The 26,755-nt window shown below is 45.4% G+C and overlaps 2 protein-coding genes across 2 annotated transcripts in view; both read left to right on the top strand.

Annotated features, from left to right (window-relative positions):
• The window catches only part of LOC137318393 (zinc finger protein 3-like), a 626,361-nt gene that overhangs the window by 172,845 nt on the left and 426,761 nt on the right, over positions 1-26,755 (top strand). The gene's annotated exons all lie outside the window — the stretch shown is intronic.
• Positions 1,533-26,755, top strand: part of LOC137318355 (zinc finger protein 271-like) — a 145,632-nt gene continuing 120,409 nt past the window's right edge. The window contains exon 1 of the mRNA XM_067981241.1: positions 1,533-2,791. Coding sequence (XP_067837342.1) covers positions 1,533-2,791 — 1,259 coding nt within the window. The remainder of the gene's footprint in view (positions 2,792-26,755) is intronic.

The raw sequence follows: 26,755 nt of genomic DNA, 5'->3' as shown, positions 1-26,755 counted from the left end.
GTTCAGCAAACCGACCCTCAATTCCTCAGTCCGTATTTCGAGAAACGCTTCTGTGCGCGACGCCGGCAAAAAAAACACTGACCGACTCCCGGTGACTAATGGCGGCCGGAGGCCCCACAATCCCCCGCGCCCCAGAAACCCGTCTATCTCTCCAAGGCGCTGATTTCGCGATCAGACTGCGCATGCTCCCCAGGCCCGCCCTGCATTCTGGGAGCGCTTCGGTCCTGCAGTTTGTCGCGAGTCGGACTCGGTGGAAACAGGAGAAGAAACCGGGAAGCGGCGGGTGGGACGAGGGAGGCGCTGGGTGAGGGGTTTAATGGTGCTAAGGGCACCCGGGCCGCCCGTCCGCCGGGCCCCCCGGCTCTGATTCGGGTTCTGAGCCGCACTCGGTGTTGCTGAGACTCCGCTTGGCCCCGCTCACTGTCTCCGACCAGCACCGCGCATGCTCTGGCCATGGGCCCTTCCCGCGGCTGCGCGCTGCTCCCCTTCGAATTGAGATAGACCGTATTCTACCGCGCGGGGCATTTTGGGTAAGATTATCGCCATTGTAAAACCCTCTTGCCGATATTTCTGTGATGGGGTGTCAAAGGGCGAGGTTTACCAATCAAAAGCAAAAGACTGCGGATGCTGGAAATGTGAAACATAAAGAGAAAATGCTGGAAATCCTCAGCAAGTCAGGCAGCATCACGCGGAGAATGAAACAGAGTTAACGTTTCAGATTAGTGTTAAGGTTTTGTCAGAACTTGAAGAAGTGAAAGAATTAACAGTTTTTGAGCAAGGAGAGAGGCAGGGAAAGAGGGGGCGGGGAGGGAAAGAACAAAAGGGAAGGTCTGTGATCGGGTGGAGGGCAGGAGTGATAAAGCAAAAAAAGGGATGAAGCTGCAAGGCAAGGTGGGTGGCAATGGGTCACGTCAATAAACAAAGGATGACTCCAGTCGAGCTTTAAAGGGCTGCAGTCAGCTGGATGCGTGAATGAGGCCGTGAGCCAAAGGAAGCGAATTTGAAGCGGAGAGAGAGGGACACGCTGTGTAACCGGGCGCAAACACTCATCCGCAGCCCAGACATCACTTCTTTCCCACTAGGCGTGAAAGGACTATATTAATTACAATAATCCATGTTCTTTGATTTTGAATAGTTTAGTTTCTAAATTGAATCATGTTTCTCCAATTATATTTCCCAACTCAGATTCAAGGCCTCCAACCCAACCCAAATGTTGGAGATGGTGCGATGTGTTTGGGTTCCAGCAGAGGGAGGAGGGTGAGTGTGTGAGACGGGGATTTACAGTCTGGTGGAATGAGCAGGAATAATGTTCCATAGAAACTAGAATTGCCTGTTCTGAATTTCTATTCTGTATTCACAGTGAGGACTTCTGTAAACTCCAGTGCACTGATTGTGGAAAGAGCTTTAACCAGTTCGACAACCTGTAAAAACATCGCGCCATTCACAGCGGGGAGAAACCGGACACATGTTCTGTGTGTGAACGAGGCTTCAACTGATCGTCCAAACTGGAGAGACACAAGGACACCCGTAGGATGGAGAAATCGTGGAAATGTGGGGACTGTGGGAAGGGATTCAATTACCCGTCCCAGCTGGAAACTCATCGACGCAGACACACTGGGGAGAGGCCGTTCACCTGCTCCGTGTGTGGGAAGGGATTCACTCAGTCATCCCACCTGCAGGCGCACCAGCGAGTTCACACTGGGGAGAGGCCATTCACCTGCTCCATGTGTGGGATGAGATTCACTCTCTCGTCCAGCCTCATTGAACATCAACTTGTTCACACTGATAAGAGACCTCTTAAATATTTTGACTGTGACAAGAGTTCAAAAAGCAGAAATGAGCTGCTGAAACTCCAACGCACTCACACTGGGGAGAGGCCGTTCACCTGCAATGAGTGCGGGAAGGGATTCACTCAGTCATCCAACCTGCTGACACACCAGCGAGTTCACACTGGGGAAAGGCCGTTCACCTGCTCCGTGTGTGGGAAGGGATTCACTCAGTCATCCAGCCTTATTGAACATCAGCTTGTTCACACTGATAAGAGACTTTTCAAATGTTCTGACTGTGAGAAGAGCTTTAAAAGAAAAAGTGATCTGCTGACACACCAACGCACTCACACTGGGGAAAGGCCGTTCACCTGCTCCGTGTGTGGGAAGGGATTCACTCAGTCATCCAGCCTCCTGATACACCAGCGAGTTCACACTGGGGAGAGGCCGTTCACCTGCTCCGTGTGTGGGAAGGGATTCACTCGATCATCCCACCGGTTGAGACACCAGCGAATTCACACTGGGGAGAGGCCGTTCACCTGCTCCGTGTGTGGGAAGGGATTCACTCATTCATCCAGCCTTCTGACACATCAACTTGTTCACACTGATAAAAGACCTTTTAAATGTTCTGACTGTGAGAAGAGCTTTAAAAGAAAAAAGGATCTACTGACACACCAACGTACTCACACTGGGGAGAGGCCGTTCACCTGCACTGAGTGTGGGAAGAGATTCAGTCAGTCATCCAACCTGCAAACACACCAATATATTCACAATGGGGAGAGGCTGTTCACCTGCTCCGTGTGTGGGAAGGGATTCACTCGTTCATCCCACCTCAGTGAACATCAACATGTTCACACTGATAAAAGACCCTTTCAATGTTCTGACTGTGAGAAGAGCTTTAAAAGAACAAGGGATCTACTGAGACACCAACGTATTCACACTGGGGAGAGGCCGTTCACCTGCTCCGTGTGTGGGAAGGGATTCACTCTGTCAACCAGCCTACTAATACACCAGCGAGTTCACATGTGACTGCATTGGTTGGATTCTGCTGTTATCACTGCTGTTAATCGCATTCAGGAGTAAACCGTGTTCATTCTGGCAGTTGGGGGTTGTTTCTGATGTTAATAATCCATTTCACTGGACTGCAGTATCAGAATTCTGTACAAGTGTCAAATAAATCAGCTTTCTTTTAAACACAGTTTTTCTAGTCCTTGATAGCTCGATGATAAGACAAGCAGTTTGAGGACTTATGATGAAGTGAGTGGAATCCATCTTTGAACTGAGTTCCTCCACCTTTTTAAAAGATGGATCTACAAGATGTCCAAGTCTGACAGGACAGAAAATTCTATTATATCACAGGGTCCACTTCAATCAGCCTGAGCAGATTTCCACTACCCTTGAGTGAAAAAGACATTCCTGATTTCAATGCTAGATGCACAAGCTCTAAATTTAAGGTTATGCCCTCTTGTTCCGAAGCATCACTTCCTCCCCTTTGTATTCCAGTCCTCGAGATAAAGGCCAACATTCCATTAGTCTGTGATTTTTTATCTGTGCCCGAGCTTTTAGTGATTTGTGTACATGGACACCCAAATCCCTTTGCTCCTCCACCGTTCCCAGTCTCTCACTTTAAGAAAATACTCCAATGTTTCCTTTTTGCATCCAAAGTGAATGATCTCACTCTTCCCCACATTGAACTCCATCTGCCACAGTTTGTCCATTCACTTAAACTGTCTCTTTGTAACTTCCTGCTCCCATCTACAGCACTTCCTGTGCCTCCTAACTTAGTGTCACCTGGAAACTTGGATCTACAACTCTCTATTCCTTCATCCAAGTTATTGGTAAATATGGTGAAAAGCTGAGTACAGATCCCTGGGGATACGATTTTTAAAATTCGCCAATCAAAGAACATTCCCTTTATCCCTACTCTCTTCTCCGACCACCCAACCAATTCCAACCCAAGTCACAAAGCAACTTTCAATTTTGTGCACTTTTATTCATTCATCTCTTGTGCTGAACCTTATCAAATGCTTTCTGGAAGTCCATATAGACAACATCCATATTCAATCCCCTGTCCACCTTGTTAGTGAGCTCAGAACGTTCAACTAGATTACTCAGACATGAGCTGCCCTTCACAATCCATCTTCACTCTCTTTGAACAGCTCATTTTGTTTCTGATGATAGATTTCAGTAATTTCCCAACAACTGACTTTAAACTGACAGGTCTATATTTTCTTGGTTTCTCCCTCCCTCCTTTCTTAAATAACGGAGTGACATTTTCAAATTTCATATCCAAAAGCACAATTCCTCAGTCTAGAGAGCTATGGGAAATTATGACTAATGCATCTGCAATTTCCCCACCCGTTTCCTTTAATACCGTGAGGTGGGAACCATCAGGTCCTGGAGATTTCATTCTTTTTTTCCAGTTATTTATTTATATGACTGTGTATAACAGGACTGAGTGTTTCAGCGCTGAGTGTGTGTATAACAGGACTGAATGGCCCAGCCCTGACTGTATAACAGGACTGATTGTCCCAGCACTGACTGTGTGTATAACAGGACTGAGTGTCCCAGCACTGACTGTGTGTATAACAGACATGAGTGTCCCAGCACTGACAATGTGTATAACAGAACTGAGTGTCCCAACACTGACAATGTGTATAACAGGACAGAGTGTCCCAGCACTGACTGTGTGTATAACAAGACTGAGTGTTCCAGCACTGACTGTGCGTCGAGTGTATATGGGCTGTGCGCGGAGATAAATGGGTGGGGTAGAATCCATGATCGGGTGGAGTGACATGGGGTTGTCGGTGGAGATTAATTCGGTTGGAGGAGGTTACAGAGATAGGGAGGGGGCGAGGACCATGGAGGGATTTGAATACGAGGATGAGTGTCTTAAAATCGAGCCTTTGTCGGATCGGTAGCCAATGTAGTAACACACAAACATAAACTTACGGTTCACTGCCCGGCAGACAAGTGGGGAAGACACTGATGTCCGCGGAGGAACAGTCAGGTTCACAGCAGCAGTCAAGTTCGCAGACTTCGCCAGTCAGGTCACAGGTACAAATGGGAACTTTTGGAACAAGACACACACAGTGAGATCTTACAACAGAGCACGGACGGTCTCAAAGACCACCTCCCTCCTTTGTCTGAATCCACGATCGCCGTCTTCACCATCTCCCAAAATCAATCTGCAGACTTATCCTCCCACTGCTTTCTACTCACCGAATTACAGCTTCCAGATACCCAGCACAACCCACTTAATAAATAATAATAATTATGTGGAGAGAATAGAGAAGCTGCGATTACTCTCTTTGGAGCAGAGAAGGTTCAGGGGAGATTTACCAGAATGGTACCGGGGATGAGGGACTTCAGTTACCGGGAGAGACTGGAGAAGCTGGGATTGTTCTCCTTGGAGCAGAGACGGTTAAGGGGAGATTTAATAGAGGGGTTGAAAATGAGGAGGGGTTTTGATGGAGTCGATGGGGAGAAACTGTTGCCACAGGCGGGAGGGTCGGTAACCAGAGGACACAGATTGAAGGGAATTGGGAAAAGAGCCAGAGGGAGATGAGGAGAATGTTTTTAGGCAGCGAGTTGTTCTGACCTGGAATTCACTGCCTGAAAGGGCGGTGGGAGCAGATTCAATAATAACTTTCAAAAGGGAATCGGGTCAATCCTTGAAGGGCGGAAATTTGCGGGACTGTGGGGAAAGAGCAGGGGGAGTGGGACTAATGGGATCGCTCTTTCACAGGGCCGGCACAGGCGCGATGGGCCGAGCGGCCTCTTTCAAAGAGCCAGGAGAGGCGCGATGGGCCGAGCGGCCTCTTTCACAGAGCCGGCACAGGCGCGATGGGCCGAGCGGCCTCTTTCACAGAGCCGGCACAGGCGCGATGGGCCGAGCGGCCTCTCTCTGTGCTGTTTGATTCTCGCTCACTTTTGGGCTCCGACCCACGGCCCGTTTGACGGGGAGGCGGGAGAGTGACTCCCCCCCGAGCCCAGCTCGACACGGGGCGCTGACAGAGTGGAGATTCAGGAGGCCCCGAGTAACTCCCCCCGTCACTCCACCCTCCCCTCTCAGGCCACTCCCGGGTGCGGGCCCTCCCTCTGTCGGCCTCGCCCCCGCCCACAGCACCGCCCGCCCGCCGTCATCTTCCCGGCGCCGGCCTGTTGCTGAGGGAACGCGGCACAGGAACCGCGCGGCGCATGTGCGGCATCCCTCTGGCCCGAGCGGCGCATACGCCTCGTGACGTCAGCGCGAAAACGTGTGTGACGCTTCAGAGTGTCACGTGGTGGAAGGTGTCAGCCCAGGAGACGGGGGGAGGAGAGAGCTGTCAATCAAAGTGACCGGATTCAGCACTCACTGCGGACAGGGTTTGGAGAATTTGTTCAAAATGCAAAACGTGCAAGAATGAAATAAAATTAGAAATGCAGCAAAAAAGGAAAAAAAACTGCAAATACAATAAGCTGAATTTAAAACAGAAATGTCTAAACTCACATAAGGCTGATGGTCTGGGTCCTCCCGGCACTATTAGTCTTCTCTACCTGGGGTATTGGATGAGCAGAATGCTTGAATGTACCTTTTTTTAATGCAGATGGCGCTGGATGTATGGAATGGACCAGCGAGTGAGGCAGTGGGGCCTGATTGTATCAGCAAATTCCAGAGAGCTGAAAGTGGTACCTTGGGATACGACAGCCTCGAAATTTAAAATAATTTTTGGTGCATGTGCACTAGTTTTTTTGATTGCTGTACCTGGACACCTAAGCCTCTTTGCTCCTCGACAGTCCCCAATTTCTCACCATTAGGAAAATTCTCCTATTTCTCACCTGGTGCCAGCAATAGAATTACATAGAATGTGCAGAAGGTCCATGCCGGGGATTATGCTCCACATGAGCCTCCTGTCACCCTTCTTCATCCAACCCTATCAGCATATCTTTCTATTCATTGCGATATGACAGCCTAGAAATTGGGATCTTCAATGTTATTTTTGGTACATGGTGCGCTCGCTTTCCACTCTTCACCATCCAATAATAACAGACCTTTATTGTTTGGTGTACCTGGACACCAAACCCCTTTGCTCCCCTACAGTCCCTATAGATACTCGTTCCATTACTCCCCACATCTTTAGTATTTACTCTCTTCACTGTCCACTGACAACAGAGACGGTGAGACTGGAACTTTTTTTTTGTATTTCAAAATATAGTTTATTTCATAAAATTTATGGATGCACACAGTTCAATGTAAATATCACAGTTACAATTCAAAATAATCAATACAGATCGTGCACACTACGATTCAATTTTTACAATTCAACACACAGTATATATTTTCTAAGACATGATGTACAATACAAGGTGAAAGAGCCTTACTCAGTGGCCTTTCCCCATAGAGCCTTTGCCTAGGCCGCACCTCGCTTCAGTGTGTCCCACTGCTGTCGGGGGTGCACCCCTCTTCGACTCCATGGTATAGGGATCCTGTCTCTATGGAGGGGGGTTATCACCTTTTGCCCGAATACATGGATCCATTCGCCCACATTCATGTTAGTGTTTGGCAAACACTGTCTGATGTCTTTCACACACCTGTAGAAGCTTGGGGTCAGAGACGTAGGGGGTAATTTCACCTTCACTGCTTGGGCGGTAAACTGACGGAGCAGAAATTAAAATCGGGCCGGTTCTTTCAGCGGGGGGTTGGGGGGGGGGGGGTGATCCGCTCCACCAGTTCAGCCCCCAGCGATGGTGAAAATTTCCCTCCACGTGTTGTGAACCGGTGCAGTTTGAGACAATGGACCAGCTTGTGGGCTTCGAAGATTGATATTAGGGCGGAGGTCAGGAAAAGTGTGGCCGATTTTAACTATCCCCGCCTGGCGGAAATGGGGTGGTAGAGGCGAGTAAATGGTGTCAGGTCACTTACCGCCCCTTTAACGTTGGAGTTCCTGCCTCCACCACCGTGGGTCGGGTCCTGAGAAGAGCGGCCGGAGCAACACCCACCTGTTTCCGGGTCAGACCACGTGTAATATGTAAATCAGAGTATTGTGACGTATCTGGGACAGTATTTAAATTTGGTGACGAATGGGAGGAGGAGCCGCCCTATCGATGGGCATTGAGTGATCCAGAACACTGAGAAGTTTATTTTTAACTTATATTTTTTGGAGTAAGGATGAGCAGGAGAGCTTTCCCTTGGCCTGCTGAGGCCGTGAGAAATCTCCCGGCCCCTGATCGTCTCAGAAATGTGTCAGGAGGTTTCCTTATTGATCTGTGTAACCAGGCCCAGCCTCATGTCCCATTAAACTCCCTGCAGTGAGTAAACATTGCTGCCCAGCAGCTCAGAGAGGAAACGATCTCCGGAACTCCGCACTGGAATTTGAAATTACATTAATATTTTACCAGTTAGTAACGGTCCGGGTGTTGGTCCATTATTATTCTGTTCTGGTCAAAACAAATGTCCCAATGAACAGGACGCTGTCTGACCCTGACAGCTCACCCTCAGTCCATCCCACCGGGCAGTCTGTATGATGGGAAATAATCATCAATCGAAAAGGAGGATTTGATTTTATTCATTTCAGGATTAAACATTTAATATTGAAATCATATTATTTCCAGACTAATAACAGCAAATAATTTCATGTTAGAATCACATCTTGTATCATTTCACAAACACCGCATTTGTCGGGTAAAATATAATTCCTGTCTGCTTTTTTCCAAATTTATTTCAAGTATTCGATTGATATCAGTTACTTTAGTGAACTCATTGATGTCAATAGATAGTAAAATCAAGCGCGGTGAATAACGGGCGCCCGATCCGCTACCGCCCGTCTTAGGCCACCGCCAAACGTGAAACTCTAATTGACTCTAATTAACTTTTTATTTAATTTCGGATGGAAAGACTTCAGACGTTTCTATGATTTAACTAATGTAACAATTAGATTCAGTGGGTATTTCACCCCGTTCTTCAGCTCCTCTCTGAATTTAGTCTGGGTCACAGCATAAATACAAGTGTTGGTGCAGGAACTGAGAAGTTGAAGCATGAATCCGGCTGACTCAATGTCACTGACCGTATAGAACTGGGCGTCTGTTATACGCAGAGAGATAAAATAAAAAACTTCTGCGCTCCATAACAATATAAAACTGCCTGATATACTGAAAAGTAAAATGATGGATTTCCTTCGGTTCTCCATCTCTGGATCCTTGTGATTCTCTCCATTGCTGCGGCCCCGGAGTCCCCTGCGGGCTCTGCTGGCCGCTAAAATGTGCCTGGCGGTGAGAACATTGAACAGCAAAATCAGAATGAATGGAAGACAAGGAGTTAACACAAGATGAAACAAGTCAAACGCAGCAAATGTGGGTGAAGTGAAAAATGTCGGTTTAAAGACACAACCCCGAGGTACATTGTCCATTATATATTCCGGGCCAATTACAAAGTACATGGGAATGTTTAGTAAACAGCTCAGCGCACTCACCACCCCGATAACAACAGCCGCCGTTTTCTCGGTGCAATATTTTGTTTTCAGCTTCTGACAACAAATGGCCACAAATCGATCAAAGGTGAAAACCACTGTAAACCAGACAGAGGCCACTGTGACTGCTAAACTCAGGGTGAGAATGAGACGACACACGGGGGTAATGGTCAAGAATGAAACTGGGAAATAAATAACAACAATGCGACACATTATGACATCAGTGATAACGACCAGGAGATCGGCCGCCGCCATTCCCACCAGGTAGCGAGTGATACATTTAGAGAGTCCGCACTTTCCTCGGGACAGGATTACAATCGCCACCAAGTTAACTGTAAGAGAGAGAAACGGAAGGAGAGAAATTACTGATCAAACCTGGAGCCAAAGCAGCAGTTTGAGAGGATCTGGGGTGAAATTTCCAGCTTTGTTGCTGCATCAAACGGTGGAAACTGATTCACTGACCTGGGCAGCGCTTTCGGGCGGAGAAATGTTTTTAAACACAATTATAAACAATGAATTGGGAAATTGATACAGAAAGTGAATAAATTGAACACCGGATCCACTGGAAGGGCCGAGAGAGGGCGCAGTGCCGGTGGGGAAGTGAGAAGGTGCTTTCCTGAACCGATGAAATGCGGATTTGGGTTCCAGACAGAAGGGAAAGTGACTGATGGCCGAGAAGGTGAGGGGACAACGGGAGGTGCTGCTGGTTTGTTGCTCTGGATGAAGAGAGCCGACAGGGGCCGGCACAAAACGGGAAAGACCAATATCCGCGTCGGTAAGTTTTATACTTCGAATCGGATTGGAAGGGGCAGCTGTGGGCCGAGCCAGTGAGTGAAATTGGGAGGGAGACAAAGAAAAGGACATGTCGGAGCTGGAGGGGAGACAGGAGCAGATAGTTTGTGAAAGCGGATAAACAGAAGTAACGGATGAGGAGACAGAGGATTCAATGCAGTGGGAGGAGAGGCTGGGATTCACAGGGAGAGACTGCAGCAGAGTGTTGGAGGAAATCTGATCGATAGGTCCAACTCACAATCCAATTAATAAATTCAACCATTATATTTTTGTGATTATTGGTGTCAGTGAATAGTTCGTTGGCTACATAATGTGTACAACAAATTTACTTTGTACATGCAACTGAAATTAAATTAAAATGCATTGATTAAATTTGCCCCGTTCTTTGTTGAATTAAGCTGAAATATACATCCTCTGGAATACAGTATTCTAATAATTCACTGCGATCAAAAAATCACTGATTTTATTCTTCAAATACATTTGATTTATGTCCATGTATTCAGTCAGTAAACAAGTCAAAGGAACATTCACATAAACAGACTGAGGATCTGATCGTGATAAACACACCCGGAGAGAGTACAATAAAACTCTCACAATCTGACAACATCCTAATAAAACTTTGAAGTCACATTTCCTCTTCACAATTGTACTGGAAGTTTCGCAGTTCATTCCGATGAATTATTCACACCGCTGCTGCTCTCTCTCTCTCTTCCCCTCTCGCTCTCATTCTGAGTGTGTGTGCGTCTGTCTGTCTGTCTCTCGTTTCTTCTGCCCCCTCTCTCTCATTTTCCTTCTCAGTCGCGTTCTCTGTCGCTCCTCTCTAACTCTCCGCTCTCTCTAATTTCTTTCTCAATGCCCCTTTTGACATCCGAGTAAATCCTAACATCCTGCGCCTGCTTTCTCCTCACCAGCCCCGTGTTCCAAAGATCCTATTCTTAGTGTAAGTTTGTTTAATGGTGAAGTCTCTGTGAACGGTTTAATGTTTCTACAGATCATCCCGTTCTCCACCTGTTCACCTACACTGTTCACTTCATCTACAATGCATGGAATGAACAGAATTGAATGCCACTTCCAGACACACCTCACAACAATTGAAATTCCTTCTCCTGTAATTACAAAGTACAGCGTTAGATGGCGGCATTGTTCAATTAACAAAACGCCAACATCACCGCTGCTGCTGAAAGTCTGCAGATAAATAGAAGGGCCCATGATTCCAACAGATAAAGTGCAAACTGATACAACATAACATCAAAACATTGCATTTTACAGTGAATTCATCGACAGTGAAGCAGAGAATGAGGTGTAAAAGGATCAGCTGCAAACTTAGTTCAATAGGCAGACATCTGAAGCGGCGTCAGATACACACACAATGAAATAAACTTTCAGAATAGTGATAACCAATAAAAACATTGAAATCCCAGTTAAACTGAACCATATTATTGTGGACGGAGGACATTGCGCTGCCTCCTTGTAACACTGAGACCGTGAGCTGTCTCATTATCAATCACTAAAAACACGTTTATGAAAAAAATATTCCAGGTGATCAACATGAAACTGTGAACAACTCCTGATGGTCTGATACCAGCTCTTAGCCCAGACACCTGATTCCAATACAATCAGCACAGAGAATAATCCAGTAACAATGCCAGAATTGGATAAACAAAATCGTAAAGCATATAATGCAGCTGCTCCAAGACCAAAAGAGCAGAGACTGAGGACAGAACAGTCCATTGTGTAATACATGATGGGAGAAAAAAAAAGTATAAAGTACAGCAGCAGATTTAATAACGATTTACACCATGAACAGCTGAGATAATGGCTTACCTGGAACTCCAACGGCTGCGAGAACTGGATAATAAATACATTCTATCAGATACATTACTGAATATCCCATTTCTGTGAGAAGCAATGATTTCTGTTGGCCTGGAAACCGCAGCTCCGGCAGGCACTCTGTGTGGATTCATTACAGCGATCCCTGATTTATACAGGGGGTAAATCTCCACTGACACGGTTATACCCCTGATCATTGCTATTAGTTACAGTCATTTGAACAAACAGGCCACATCAGCAGCTTTGACTCCGATGTAAATGATGACGTGGATATATCACAAACTTCTCAAAGTTCAGAACCTTGTCTTAATGAGACTTCTCTCAAGAATAAAGTTAAAAGCTGTGCTCAGAAAGGACTGGTCCAACAATGAGCGGCTTCATTTACAGTTTTCATATAATTGTATTGACCATGTTCACTTTTACCGATTCAATTATAAATTTTATAGATTTCTCCACATTATACATTGAATCCAGGGACACAAGCAGACCCGTTTCATTCTGTTCCTGCAGTTTCCCAGTGAAAATATGAATGTTGACACGAAGACAGCCTCTAAAAGTGTCCCCATCCTTTCAGGCAGTGCTTAACAACACTCGGTGTGAAAAATGTTCTCCTTATTTCCCCTCTAGTTGTTTTGCCAATTATTGAAAACCGATGACCTCTGGTTATCAATCCAATTATTTAATTACCCCTATTTGCTCTATAAAAACGCCTCATTATTTTGATCACCTCTTTTTTAATTCCCCTTAACCTTTTCTGCTCTCAGGAGAACAAGCCCAGCTTCTCCAGTCTCTCCACATAACTGAAGTCCCTCATCCCTGGTATCACACTGGTAACTCTCCTCTGTACCCTCTCCAAGGCCTTTACATCCTTCTTAAAATGTGGTGCCCAGTGTTGGATACAATACTCCAGCTGAGGCCTAACCAGTCTTTTGTAAGGTTTTAACATGACTTCCCTATTTGTGTATTCAATGCCCCTCTTTCCAAACCCGTGTATCCCATTCGCTTCCTTAACCACCTTATCAACTTGCCCTGCCACCTTCAAAGATTTGTGAATATGCGTCCCCAGGTCCCTCTGCTCTTCCACCACCCCCAAAATATTACATTGAGTTCCATCGAGTTACTTCGAAATTACAGCACAGAAACAGGCCATTCGGTCCAACTTGTTTATGCCAGCATGTATGCTCCATACGAGCCTCCTCCCTCCCTACTCCATCTAACCCTATCAGGATACGATATTCCATTATGCCTCTTGTGCTCATCTACCTTCCCCTTAAATGCATCGACGTTATTTCCCTCAACTACCCCTTGTGGTAGCGCATTGCACATTCTTACCACTCATTCGGTAAAGAAGTTTTACCTGAATTCCATATTGGATTTATTAGTGACAGTCTTATATTTATGAACTCTAATTTTATACTCCCTCCCAAGTGGAAGCATTTTCTCTTCATCTACCCGACCAAATTCTATCATTATCTTAAAGACTTCTATCAGTTCACCCCTCAGCCTTCTCTTTTCAAAAGAAAAGAGTCCCAGCCTGTTCAGCCTTTCCTGATTAGGATATCCCCTCAGTTCTGGTATCATCCCTGTGAATCTTTTCTGCACCCTCTCCAATCCCTGTATATCCTTTCTATAATATGGAGACCAGACTGTGCACAATAATCCAAGTGTGGCCGAACCAAGGCTCCACACAAGTTTAACATAACTTCTTTGTTTATCAATTCTATCCCTCTAGAATTGAACCTCAGTGCTTGACTCGACTTTTTGTAAACCTGCGTCGCTACTTTTAGTGATTGGTCTGTTTGTGCCACAAGATTTTATTAAAATTTCAAAATATGCTTTATTTCATAAAATTTAATGATACACACATTTCAATGAAAATGTCACAATTACCGTTCAAAACAATACAATACAGATCGTGCACACTAAGATCTCATTATTACAATTCAAAACACAGTACAGATCTTCTAATAGATTCTGTACCATACAAAGTGACATGTCCTTACATGGTCGCCTTTCCTCAAAGAACCTTTACGTCGGCAGCACCTCACTTCAGTGCGTCCCTCAGAACATACTCCTGGACCTTGGAGTGTGCCATTCGGTAACAGTCGGTCGTGGACAGCTCCTTCAACTGGAATCCAAGCAGGGAGTGGCCCTGGGAGTCCTCAACATTGACTCTGGTACCCATGAAATCTCGTGGCATCAGGTCAAACATGGGCAAGGAAACCTCCTGCTGATTACCACCTACCGTCCTCCCTCAGCTGATGAATCAGTCCTCCTCCATGTTGAGCACCACTTGGAGGAAGCACTGAGGGTAGCAAGGGCACAAAATGTACTCTGGATGGGCGACTTCAATGCCCATCACCAAGAGTGGCTCGGTAGCGCCACGACTGACCGAGCTGGCCGAGTCCTGAAGGATATAGCTGCCAGACTGGGCCTGCGGCAGGTAGTGAGCGAACCAACATGAGGAAAAACCTGCTTGACCTCGTCCTCACCAATCTACCTGTCGCAAATGCATCTGTCAATTACAGTATTGGTCGGAGTGACCACCGCATCGTCCTCGTGGAGACGAAGTCCCGTGTTCGCACTGAGGACACCATTCAACGTGTTGTGTGGCACTACCAACGTGCTAAATGGGATAGATTCAGAACATAGAATCATAGAATCATAGAAGTTTACAACATGGAAACAGCCCCTTCGGCCCAACATGTCCATGTCGCCCAGTTTATAACACTAAGCTAGTCCCAATTGCCTGCACTTGGCCCATATCCCTCTATACCCATCTTACCCATGTAACTGTCCAAATGCTTTTTAAAAGACAAAATTGTATCCGCCTCTACTACTGCCTCTGGCAGCTCGTTCCAGACACTCACCACCCTTTGAGTGAAAAAAATTGCCCCTCTGGACCCTTTTGTATCTCTCCCCTCTCACCTTAAATCGATGCCCCCTCGTTATAGACTCCCCTACCTTTGGGAAAAGATTTTGACTATCGACCTTATCTATGCCCCTCATTATTTTATAGACTTCTATAAAATCACCCCTTAACCTCCTACTCTCCAGGGAAAAAAGTCTCAGTCTATCCAACCTCTCCCTATAAGTCAAACCATCAAGTCCCGGTAGCACACTAGTAAATCTTTTCTGCACTCTTTCTAGTTCAATAATATCCTTTCTATAATAGGGTGACCAGAACTGTACACAGTATTCCAAGTGTGGCCTAACTAATGTCTTGTACAACTTCAACAAGACATCCCAACTCCTGTATTCAAAGTTCTGACGATTGAAACCAAGCATGCTAAATGCCTTCTTCACCACCCTATCCACCTGTGACTCCACTTTCAAGGAGCTATGAACCTGTACTCCTCGATCTCTTTGTTCTATAACTCTCCCCAACGCCCCACCATTAACGGAGTAGGTCCTGGCCCGATTCGATCTACCAAAATGCATCACCTCACATTTATCTAAATTTAACTCCATCTGCCATTCATCGGCCCACTGGCCCAATTTATCAAGATCCCGTTGCAATCCAAGATAACCTTCTTCACTGTCCACAATGCCACCAATCTTGGTGTCATCTGCAAACTTACTAACCATGCCTCCTAAATTCTCATCCAAATCATTAATATAAATAACAAATAACAGCGGACCCAACACCGATTCCTGAGGCACACCGCTGGTCACAGGCCTCCAGTTTGAATAACAACCCTCGACAACCACCCTCTGTCTTCTGCCGTCAATCCAATTTGTATCCAATTGGCTACCTCACCTTGGATCCCGTGAGGTCTAACCTTATCTAACAACCTACTATGCGGTACCTTGTCAAAGGCTTTGCGAAAGTCCATATAGACCACGTCTACTGCACAGCCCTCATCTATCTTCTTGATCTAGCAGCTCAAAACTGGGCATCCGTGAGGCAATGTGAGCCAGCGGCAGCAGCAGAATTGTATTTCAGCACAATCTGTAACCTCATGGCCCAGCATATTCCTCACTCTACCATTACCAACAAGCCAGGGGATCAATCCTAGTTCAATGAAGGGTGTAGAAGAGCAAGCCAGGGGCAGCACCAGGCGTACCTAAAAATGAGGTGCCAACCTGGTGAAGCTACAACTCAGGACTACATGCATGCTAAACAGCGGAAGCAACATGCTACAGACAGAGCTAAGCGAGTTCACAACCTACGACTCAGATCAAAGCTCTGCAGTCCTGCCACATCCAGTCGTGAATGGTGGTGGACAATTAAACAACTAACGGGAGGAGGAGGCTCTGTGAACATCCCCATCCTCAATGATGGTGGAGTCCAGCACATGAGTGCAAAAGACAAGGCCGAAGCGTTTGCAACCATCTTCAGCCAGAAGTGCCGAGTAGATGATCCATCTCTGACTCCTCCTGATATCTCCACCATCACAGAAGCCAGTCTTCAGCCAATTCGATTCACTCCACGTGATATCAAGAAACGGCTGAGTGCACTGGATACAGCAAAGGCTATTGACCGAGTTTGGCACCAAGGAGCCCTAGTATATAGAAGTCAATCGGAATCAGGGGGAAAACTCTCAAGTTGCTGGAGTCATACCGAGCACAAAGGAAGATGGTAGTGGTTGTTGGAGGCCAATCATCTCAACCCCAGGGCATTGCTGCAGGAGTTCATCAGGGAAGTGTCTTAGTCCCAAGCATCTTCAGATGCTTCATCAATGACCTTCCCTCCATCATAAGGTCAGACATGGGGATGTTCGCTGATGATTGCACAGTGTTCAGTTCCATTCGCAACCCCTCAGATAATGAAGCAGTCCGAGCCCGGATGCAGCAAGACCTGGACAACATCCAGGCTTGGACTCATAAGTGGCAAGTAAAATTCGCGCCAGACAATTGCCAGGCATTGACTATCTCCAACAAGAGAGAGTCTAACCACCTCCCCTTGACATTCAACGGCATTACAATCGCCAAATCCCCCACCATCAACATCCTGGGGGTCACCATTGACCAGAAACTTAAATGGACCAGCCACATCAATACAGTGGCGATAAAAGCAGGTCAGAGGCTGGGTATTCTGTAGCGGGTGACCCACCTCCTGACTCCCCAAAGCCTTTCCACCATCTACAAGGCACAAGTCAGGAGTGTGATGGAATACTCTCCACTTGCCTGGATGAGTGCAGCTCCAACAACACTCAAGAAGCTCGTCACGACCCAGGACAAAGCAGCCCGCTTGATTGGCACCCCATCCACCACCCTAAACATTCACTCCCTTAACCACCGGCGCACAGTGGCTGCAGTGTGTACAGTCCACAGGATGCACTGCAGCAACTCGCCAAGGCTTCTTCGACAGCACCTCCCAAACCCGCGACCTGTACCACCTAGAAGGACAAGAGCAGCAGGTATATAGGAACAACAGCACCTGCACGTTCCCCTTCCAAGTCACACACTATCCCGACTTGGAAATATATCACCGTTCCTTCATCGTCGCTGGGTCGAAATCCTGGAACTCCCGTCCTAACAGCACCGTGGGTGAACCTTCACCACACGGACTGCAGCTTTTCAAGGCGGCGGTTCACCACCACCATCTCAAGGGCAATTAGGGATCGGCAATAAATGCCGGCCTCGCCAGCGATGCCCACATCCCATGAAGGAATAAAAAAAACACACGTAGCGTTGTATATAAAGTTCGTGAGCTGCAGGCTCAAGTCGCCACATGGGACTATGATCTAATGGCAATAACAGAGACGTGCTTCAAAGAAGGGGAGGATAATATTTAAAAATATTTATTTAAAAAGTCAAGTCACCTTGTAGCTCGGTTGAAAATGTAGTCAACTTGAAATTGTAGTTCGCAGTGAGGAGGATAGTAGCAGACTTCAGACAGACTGGTAATAAAATGGGCAGACACATGGCAGATGACATTTAATACAGAGACGTGTGAAGAGATGCATTTTGGGAGGAAGAATGAGGCGAGGCAATATAAACTAAATAGTGCAATTTTAAAGGTGTTGCAGGAACAGACAGACCTGGGGGTGTATGTGCACAAATCATGAAAGGTGGCAGTACAAGTCAATAAATCTGTTAAATAAAACTTATAGGATCATTGGCTTTAAAAATAGAGGTATAGGGAAAAGAAGCAAAGAGGTTATGCTAAACCTTTATAAATCATTGTTTTGACCGCAGCTGAAGTGTTGCCTCCAATTCTGGGCACCACATTTTAGGAAGGATGTCAAGACCTTACAGAAGGTACAGAGGAAATTTATTGGAATGATATCAAGGATAGGGAACGTCAATTAATTGGAGAGACTAGAGACTCTGGAATTGTTCTCCTTCGAGCAGAGAATGTTAAAGGGCCATTTAATAGAGGTGTTCAAAATCATGAAGGGGTTTGATAGAGTAAATAAGGAGAACATGTTTCCACTGGCAGAAGAGTCGGTGGCCAGAGGGTCAGATTGAAAATTTTTGGCAAAAGAACCAGAGGCGAGATGAGGAGAATTTGTGTGCACAGTGAGGCCTATCAAGATGTCCGTTTGCAAATAATTCCAATAATCCATGGTCACTTTCAAAAGGTGGCCTTGAGCCTATTGACACAAAACAGCGTGAAAAGTTCTTCAAAATGCACAAAAGCCCCGGTTTGGGACAGAGTGAAACCGTCACTGAAAGATAAAGGAAAGCAGCTGGGTTGGGTGTGTGTCCAAACATTGTGCATTTTTACAGATTCCCACATCTCCACACCATGAAACAGAATTGCATTAGAAGTGTCGGAGCTCTATTATGGGATGGATGGATCGATGCATTAACGGTGGGAATTGATATGGAAATATTGGGGATTAAAAGCTTCATGCTGATCCCAACGGGCAACTGCAGCACTGAGTTTATTGAAGGACATTAGTCTCCACCCACTGTGCAGATCGATATCTCAGTGATATGGTCAGCTCTAGCATACTGAAAGAGGAAATGGAGTCTAAATAATGAGAACCGAATGGTGTTAGAATCCACTGGAAACCGGTACTTTGAGAGACACTTTACTCACTGTCACGAACATCATAATATGAGTGTCATCGCTTTGGAGGGCGGACTAAAAATACAAGATAAATAAGTAAAGAATTTGAAAGTATTATATGGTACATTTTGGTAGAAGGATTAAGGAGGCCACGTACTCCCTGGAAAATAAGAGTCTAAATTGGACACAGGAGCGAAGCAATGTCGGGGTCCAGATTCACAAATCATTAACAGCAGCAAATAAAGTTAACAAGGCCATAAATTGCAAACAAAGCACTGGGGTTCATTTCTAGAGCAATAGAATTGAAAAGCAGATGAGTTATGTTAAACTTATATAGAACCTTGGTTAGACCACACTTAGAATACTGTGCACACTTTTGGTCGCCATATTAAAAAAAGGATGCAGAGGCACTGGAGAAGGTGCAAAAAAGATTTACAAGAATGAAACCAGAACTGAGTGGTTACGCCCATCAGGAAAGATTGAACATGCTGTGGATCTTTTCTCTGGAAAAGAGAAGGCTGAGGGGTGACATGATAAAGGTTTTAAACATTATGAAGTGGTTCGATAGGGTAATCGTAGAGAAAACACTCCCACTTGTGAGACAGTCCAAATCCAGGAGCCCTAAATATAGAATAGTCACAATAAATCCAATAGGGAATTCAGGAGAAACTTCTTTACACAGAGAGTGGTGAGAATGTGAAACTTGTTACCACATGGAGTAGTTGGGGCGAATAGTATAGATGCCTTTAAGGGGAGGCGAGATAGGTACATGAGAGATAAAGGTGTAGAAGGAAATGCTGATCGGGTTAGCTGATGTCGGATGGGGCGAGACTCGCGTGGAGCATAAACACCGGCACAGACCATTTACGCCGAATGGCCTGTTTCCATGCTGTAAATTCTATATAACATCAGGTTGAAGTTACCAGTGAGAGCAAATACATAAAAAGGAAACCTGAGGTTAAACATTTTGAACGTAAATTCACTGTGTTAATCTTTCTGATATGCTTTCAACTGAAAGTTAATTTCAAATAATTATTTAATTATTTGAAAACCACCAATATTCGAGGTGTAGTAACAGACTTATTCATGGTCATTGATTTATTAATAAATTCAATTCAATTCACTTAAAATACGTAGACATATTTAATATTGCAACTAATATCGCCTAAGCCATGAATAAGGAGATGTATTTAGGTACAGCATTCAATCAGAATAGGAGAAAGCAGAGGAAACAAACAGTCTCACGGCAAGAGGAGGACAGTACCTGAGGAAACTGACCATTCACAATTTCACCTGGTTTGGGGCCCGGAATGGAAGTTGCGTAGTCAGCTGTTTCCACCGAATAAGGTCAAGGGAGCAGGAGGTGGGTCTAATGGGCAAGCTCAGCTCGGAAAGTACATGCGTGGAAATCGGAGGGAAACTCGAAAAAGGCTCAGGATCAGGGCTGGATGATGGGGGAGCCTTAGGAGAGGTTGGGCTTGGTGATATTGGGAATTGTGGGATGCAGCACAGGCATCTGAATGGATGGTCTTAATCTTAGTGACTTCGGTTATGTAGAGAGACTGGAAAAACTGGGATTGTTCTCCTTAGAGCAGAGAAGGTTAAGTGGAGATTTAATAGGGGTGTTCAAAATTATGAGGGGTTTTGTTCGAGTGTGTAGTGAGAAACTGTTTCCACTGGCAGGAGGGTCGGGAATCAGAGGATACAGATTTATGTTAATTGGCAAAAGAATCAGAAGGAGATGAGGATAAATTTTGTTACGCCACAAGTTGTTCTGATCTGGAATGGTGGTGGAAGCAGATTCAATAGTAACTTCCAAAAGTGGATTGGATAGAAAGTTGTAAAGGGAAAGAATGCAGAGCGATGTGGAAAGATCAGGGGAGTGGGATTAATTTGATAGCTCATTTAAAAGCTGGCACATGCATGACGAGCCGAAAGGCCTTCCTCTGTGCTGTAAGACTTCATGAAGTTCACTAGGTCCTCGTATTTGTTGTTGGAGGAGAGTGTGGAGGGGGCTGGGAAAGAGATTTATGGAGATTGTGTGTTGTGGGCAAAAGAAGCTGGAGGTTATCTTTGGTCCCCAGGGTCATTCTGGAGCAGCAGGCGGTTTTCAGAGAGGACATAGTGCTTGTTCTAATTCTGGGTCAGCCATATCTGATGATGGATGGCTAAACCAGTGGTGATCCAGATATGCTCAAGTCTGCACCCCTTGGAATTAAACCAGCAGGAACGATCAGGATAGAAGAGAGTAAACGTTTTACTCGGGGCAAAGGCATCAACGGTTGAAGAACGGGAGTGGTTGAGAAGTTCCACAGCCGCAGAAGTATGATGACAAATGGCGGGTCAAAGTCGAGGCAACAGGGAGTGTGAAAGTGTTTATTCCAAAGTTGGAACGCAGAAGTAATTTGATTTGAAGTAAGTAAGGAGATATGGGTTATGATAGTTGCAAGGAAGTGACCGAGGCCTTGGCAGTGTACAACTCTGGGCACCACACTTTAGGAAGGATGTCAAGGTCTTGGAGAGGGTAAAGAGGAGATTTACCCGGATGATACCAGGGATGAGGGACTTCAGTTATGTGGAGAGATTGGAGAAGCTGGGGTTGTTCTCCTTAGAGCAGGTAAGTGTAAAGGCAGACCTAATAGAGGTATTCAAAATAATGAGGGGCTTTGACAGAGCAAGTAGAGTGAAATTGTTTCCGCTGGCAAGTGGTCTGTAACCAGAGGTCACAGATTTCAAAGAGTTGGCAAAAGAACTAGAGGGAAATTAGGAGAAATGTTTGCATAAAGAGGTTTGCGAAGATCTGGAACACACTACCTGAAAGGGTGATGGAAGCAGATTCCATAGGAACTTTCAAAGGGCAATTGGACATGTACTTGAAGGGGACTAATCTGCAGGGTTATGGAGAAAATAATTGGGGTGTGTTACTAATTTGGATAGCTCGTTCAAGGAGCCAGCATAGACTCGACGGGCCGAAAGGCCTCCTTTCACGTTGTAAGATTCTATGATTCTATGATTCTTGTCAACTTGAAATGTTAGTAAGCAATGAGAAGGTTGTTGGCAGAGCTCAGGAGGACATTGGTAGATTGGTGAAATGGGGAAACACATGGCAGATGACATTTAATGTAGAGAAGTGTGAAGTGATGTATTTTGGAAAGAAGAGTGAGAAGAGGCAATATAATCTAAATGATCAAATTGCACAGTGGGAGCATGAACAGAGAGACCTGGGGATTCACATACACAAATCTTTGAAGGTGGTAGTTGGAGATTAAACGGTAAATGCCGACCCTCCTGCCAGTGGAAACAGTCTATCCCCAACTGAGCAACGGTCAGCAGTCGCACTGTCTTTATTTCAGGACATTAGTCTCCACCCACTGTGCAGTTCCATATCTCAGTGATGTGGTCAATTGCAGCATACTGAAGGAGGAGGTGGAGTCTAAATAATGAGAACAGAATGGTGTTTGAACTCACTGGGAACCGATACTTTTACAAACAGTTTATTCATTGTTACAAATGTCACAATTCGGGTGAACGGTATGGAAGGAGGAAGTAAATTGAACATGAATAAGTAAAGAATCTGAAAATATTGCAGGCAGAATTTAACAGTGATATCAAATACTTAGAACGGAAGCCAATGGTTTCAGCTCAGAAGCGCTTCACCTCGGACAAAGAGGAAGTTTAACCGCTGACAGTAAGGACAGTCAGCAGAACAAGAATGTGTTTAAACACACTGAATGAAAATTCATTGTGCCAATCTTTCTGATTTTCTTCCAACCGATGGTTATATTCATTAATTCTTTGAAAGCAACCACTATTAGAGGTGCAGTAACGGATATATTCTCAGGCATTCATTTATTAATAAAATACAATTCAAGGGACTTAAAATGAATAAAAATATTTAACATTGCAACTAACATCTCCGAAGCTTTCATTAAGGGAATCTATTTAGGGACAGCACTCAAACAGAATGGGAACCCCTGACAGTAAGAACATTGTAGCAGAACCAAGAATGTGTTGAAATATATTGAATGAAAATACATTGTGGCAATCTTTCTGATAGGCTTTTAACCGAGTAATTAATTAATTCTTTGAAATCCACCCCTAATAGTGGTGCAGTAGCACACTGATTATCAGGCATTCATTTATTAATAAAATTGAATTGAATTCACTTGAATTTGATAGAGATGTTTAATATTACACCTAATATCTCCTAAGCTAGCAATAAGGGGATATATTAGATTGTGCCCCCTTGTTCTCCATTTCACCACCATAACTGAATAAGGTCTATCGAGATGTGTAAATTTGTAACCAATTCCATTAATCCATGGTAATTATCAATAGGTGCCCTTGGGTCTAATTACAAAAAACAGCATGAAAAGTTGGAGATAAGGGGTTAATGCTGAGCACAACTTGCAGCTGCAGCACTGTGTTTATTGAGGAACATTAGTCTCCACCCACTGTGTAGATCTGTATCTTAGTGACATGGTCAATTCTAGCACACTGAAGGAGGAAGTGGAGTTAAAATAAATTCCTAGAATTGAATGCCGCCTGAATTATTCACCAGAAACATTTAGTTGTACAGACAGTACACACGCGCTCATAAATATCACAAAACCCCTAAAATCGAGATGCAAGATGGAATAGAGGACGAAAAATAAGCAAGCAAACTGAAAATGGCCAGTCCTGAAGAGAACAGGAAGAGCAGTTGGCTTCATGGCGGAAGACAGCGGTTTCAACTTAGCGGTGGGTTAGTTCAAAGAAAGAGGAACTTAAACTCTGACAGAGGGAACAATGTCTCAACACCAACTGAGTCGCTAAAAATATATTTACCAGATTATCCACTGAATGTTTCAAATGTTTCTTCTCCCCTTTTTCTCTCTATCTCCCCCAAAGAGGTGTATTCACGAAGGGAGTTGCTCAGGGCCGCCCTCCAATACCCCACCGCATTATCTGCTCATGTCTGAGTGCAGGGGGTTGATTGACCTGAGGTCAGCCGTGGTGACCCCTGTCGAACTGCACCCTCCTAACGCGCATGCTCACTTCCAAGCATGGAACATTTCGTATCAGAGAATCAGAGAAGGTTCCTGCACGGCAGGAGGTCATTCGGCCCATCGAGTCCGTGCTGGCTCCATGCATGAGCAATCCAGCTAGTCCCACTGCCCCGCCAAAAATAGCAGGGCTCGTTCGAGATCAATTAAGATGCGATAAGGCGACACTTGGCCGATATTTCATTCAATGGCTTTGTGGCACTGAGCCCACTGGTATCGCCCCCACTCCACCCCGCCCCTCCCCCCCCCCCCCCACCTTGATAGAGATCAGCAAACTCAGCGGATGTCGATCGTGGAATTTTCCTTCTATATACATCTTACTCCGACACTGTAGACAGTAACTGGGCTATCGGGAGACCAATATCTCCCCTTTTCAGCCCGTCTCAAGGCGCCTCACGGGAGCGTTATCAAACAAAATGTGACACCGAGCCACTGAAGGAGATATTAGCTCAGGTGACCAACAGTTGGTCAAAGCTGCAGGTTTTAACAAACAGATTCTCATAGATTCAATTATCAAAGAAAAACTAGATCCGAGATACTTTAATACCGATATGAAGAGAGATTGTCCCCTCACCGTTACTCTCCCCTCACCGTTACCCGCAGAGAATTCAGCACAAGCAAGCAACCGCTCTGAATGCTTTCCAATGTAGAAGGCTCCACACCAAATTATGAGATACCTGAGTTCGGACACCGCCGGGTTCAGTCTCACTCTCCCGCTTACAGTTGCCCACTCAGACCGGGAATTGGTATAAAATTGTTTCACGACTCACCAAACAGCAATAAAAAGGCGGTTGTATCCATTTACGAAGAAGTGCTACTTTGAGGCATGAGAGCTGTGAGGAACGGCGACTGAATCACTTGCTCCAATTCACTGAAGGACAAACCCGGAAGGTTTGAGAGACTGAGAGCGGATACACAGGCTGCGTGGGAATGAGTTGGTCCCCACAATTGAAGCAACAACACAGAGTTTTGTACAACCTGAAATAAGATGTGGCTTGGAACATTGCAATGATCTAACATGGCAGCCTTTGACTATTAGACGGTGATCACAGGATGAAGGGGTGAGAATGGACCATGTACCCAGAAAACAGCGTAAATCATTTGTGTTTAGTTAGAACGATTGCTCCCATCATGGTCAGGATCTCTATTACTGGGAAGGGACCGTGTCCCACTTCAGGCACTCGGTGTCAGCATCAAGCACCCAAAATTCAGGCGCAGGAAAATGTAACAACAAAGTGCCTCAACCCAAACCTCAGGTGAGCTACTGTATCGATTATTGCTTTTCTATTTCCCAAAACAGCCCACCCGTGGGCTAGTTTAGCGAGGTGTTGTCCGCATTAAATTACAGACGATTAAAAATAAAACTGGAACATCCAAACCCGGCAGCAATTTAGTTCCACGGAAGTCTGGTATAATGAATGTAGATGGATATGTTCAATGTGACTCTGATATTGAGTTGGTTTACTCTCTCATATCGCCCGAGTAACGACTGTGAGAATAAAAATACCACCTCCAGCTTTCTCCAACCGCCAATTTCAAACCGTTTATCGATAATAGAACCGAAACACAGCGCTCCGCACAAACCCTTACAGACTCGGGCTTCATATTCAAGGATTCCCAGAAACACGGAGCTTTTAAATAAACTCCGTTACAATTAACAGTCAGTAATATTCCTGCCTAAATACAGTCCCTTCTCTCACAAGTCAACCCGCCTTCTTCCATTTCAGTCCCAGACCCGATTCGATCTCCACACACATCCCCTCCCAGACGGGTTCAGCAGTTTAAAAACACCTTATTCCAGCTGATTTGGAGAATCTCATGTGTTGGTGTTTGAGTTGTGACGCGGAGTTTCACCGCCAGTGTTACAGTCTCACAGACACTCTCGCCCTGAATCTGTAAAAAGAAAATAACCGTGAACTGGGCCTGGAGCCGAACACATCCCCAGTTACAGTGAGGCCCGGACACCCCATTCTCAGTGTTTTATATCAGACAGTCTCCCACCTTCATGTTCAGCACTAGAGAGAGACAAACACACACTGTCAGTCTCACACTTCCAATCGGTGTGTCTATATCACGCTTGCCAGCATTATCTAACCTACATACACAGCATCAGAGACAGACAGACAGACAGACACGATGAGAGAGGGAGATCGAGAAAGCGGAGAGACAGAGACAGACAGACATACACAGTATCAGTTCCAGACTGACCTGTAAAGTTGCGTTTTATCCAGAAAGATCCCATTGTTGAGAAAGAAGGTGCAGTCTCATCTCTCACTGTTATTGTACCAGAGACAGACACATTATTAATCCCACACTGAGGGAAAGTGCAGAGAGTGAAAGAACAATGGGCTACATTTAACCCTCTTTTGCCTCTTCTACCATCTGCAGTTATGCAGCTCAGGGCCGTTCGGCATTATTCTCAGTAGAGCGAGAGTTTCACTCCGGTTAAATTAATCTATGACTTTTGCTGTCAGATATTAATCCGACACGGTCCCAACAAACACACCGACTCACTCTTTCCTCACATGTTTCTCCAGGATTGGTTTGAGAAATGCTCGCATCAGTTTTATCAGTAAAGAGTACGAGAATGAACAAAATCCAGAGACCCATTTCAGAGCCGCCCACTTTATCACTGAAAGACTCTTTACCATCAAAAGATACCGAGAGAAACAGCAGGGATGGAAACATCTAGTTTAATAGTTAGAGATTGTAAAGTCAGTCTGGATTCCAGCGTTAGGCACTGGTGGAATCCCATCTGTTTTCCATTCTGGTGCCTGTTCCTGCACTGCCTGTGGACCCCATTCCCTCTGACCTTTCCCCCAGACCCACTTCCTTTGCTCAGACTCGGAAAAATTCCAATTGGGGAAAGTTTCCATCGATTTTTGTATTGGGAATTAAACCAGATATCTG

This window comes from Heptranchias perlo, unplaced genomic scaffold, assembly GCF_035084215.1.
Source record: "Heptranchias perlo isolate sHepPer1 unplaced genomic scaffold, sHepPer1.hap1 HAP1_SCAFFOLD_70, whole genome shotgun sequence".
NCBI lineage: Eukaryota > Metazoa > Chordata > Chondrichthyes > Hexanchiformes > Hexanchidae > Heptranchias > Heptranchias perlo.
This window is presented reverse-complemented; position numbering and strand designations above follow the sequence as displayed.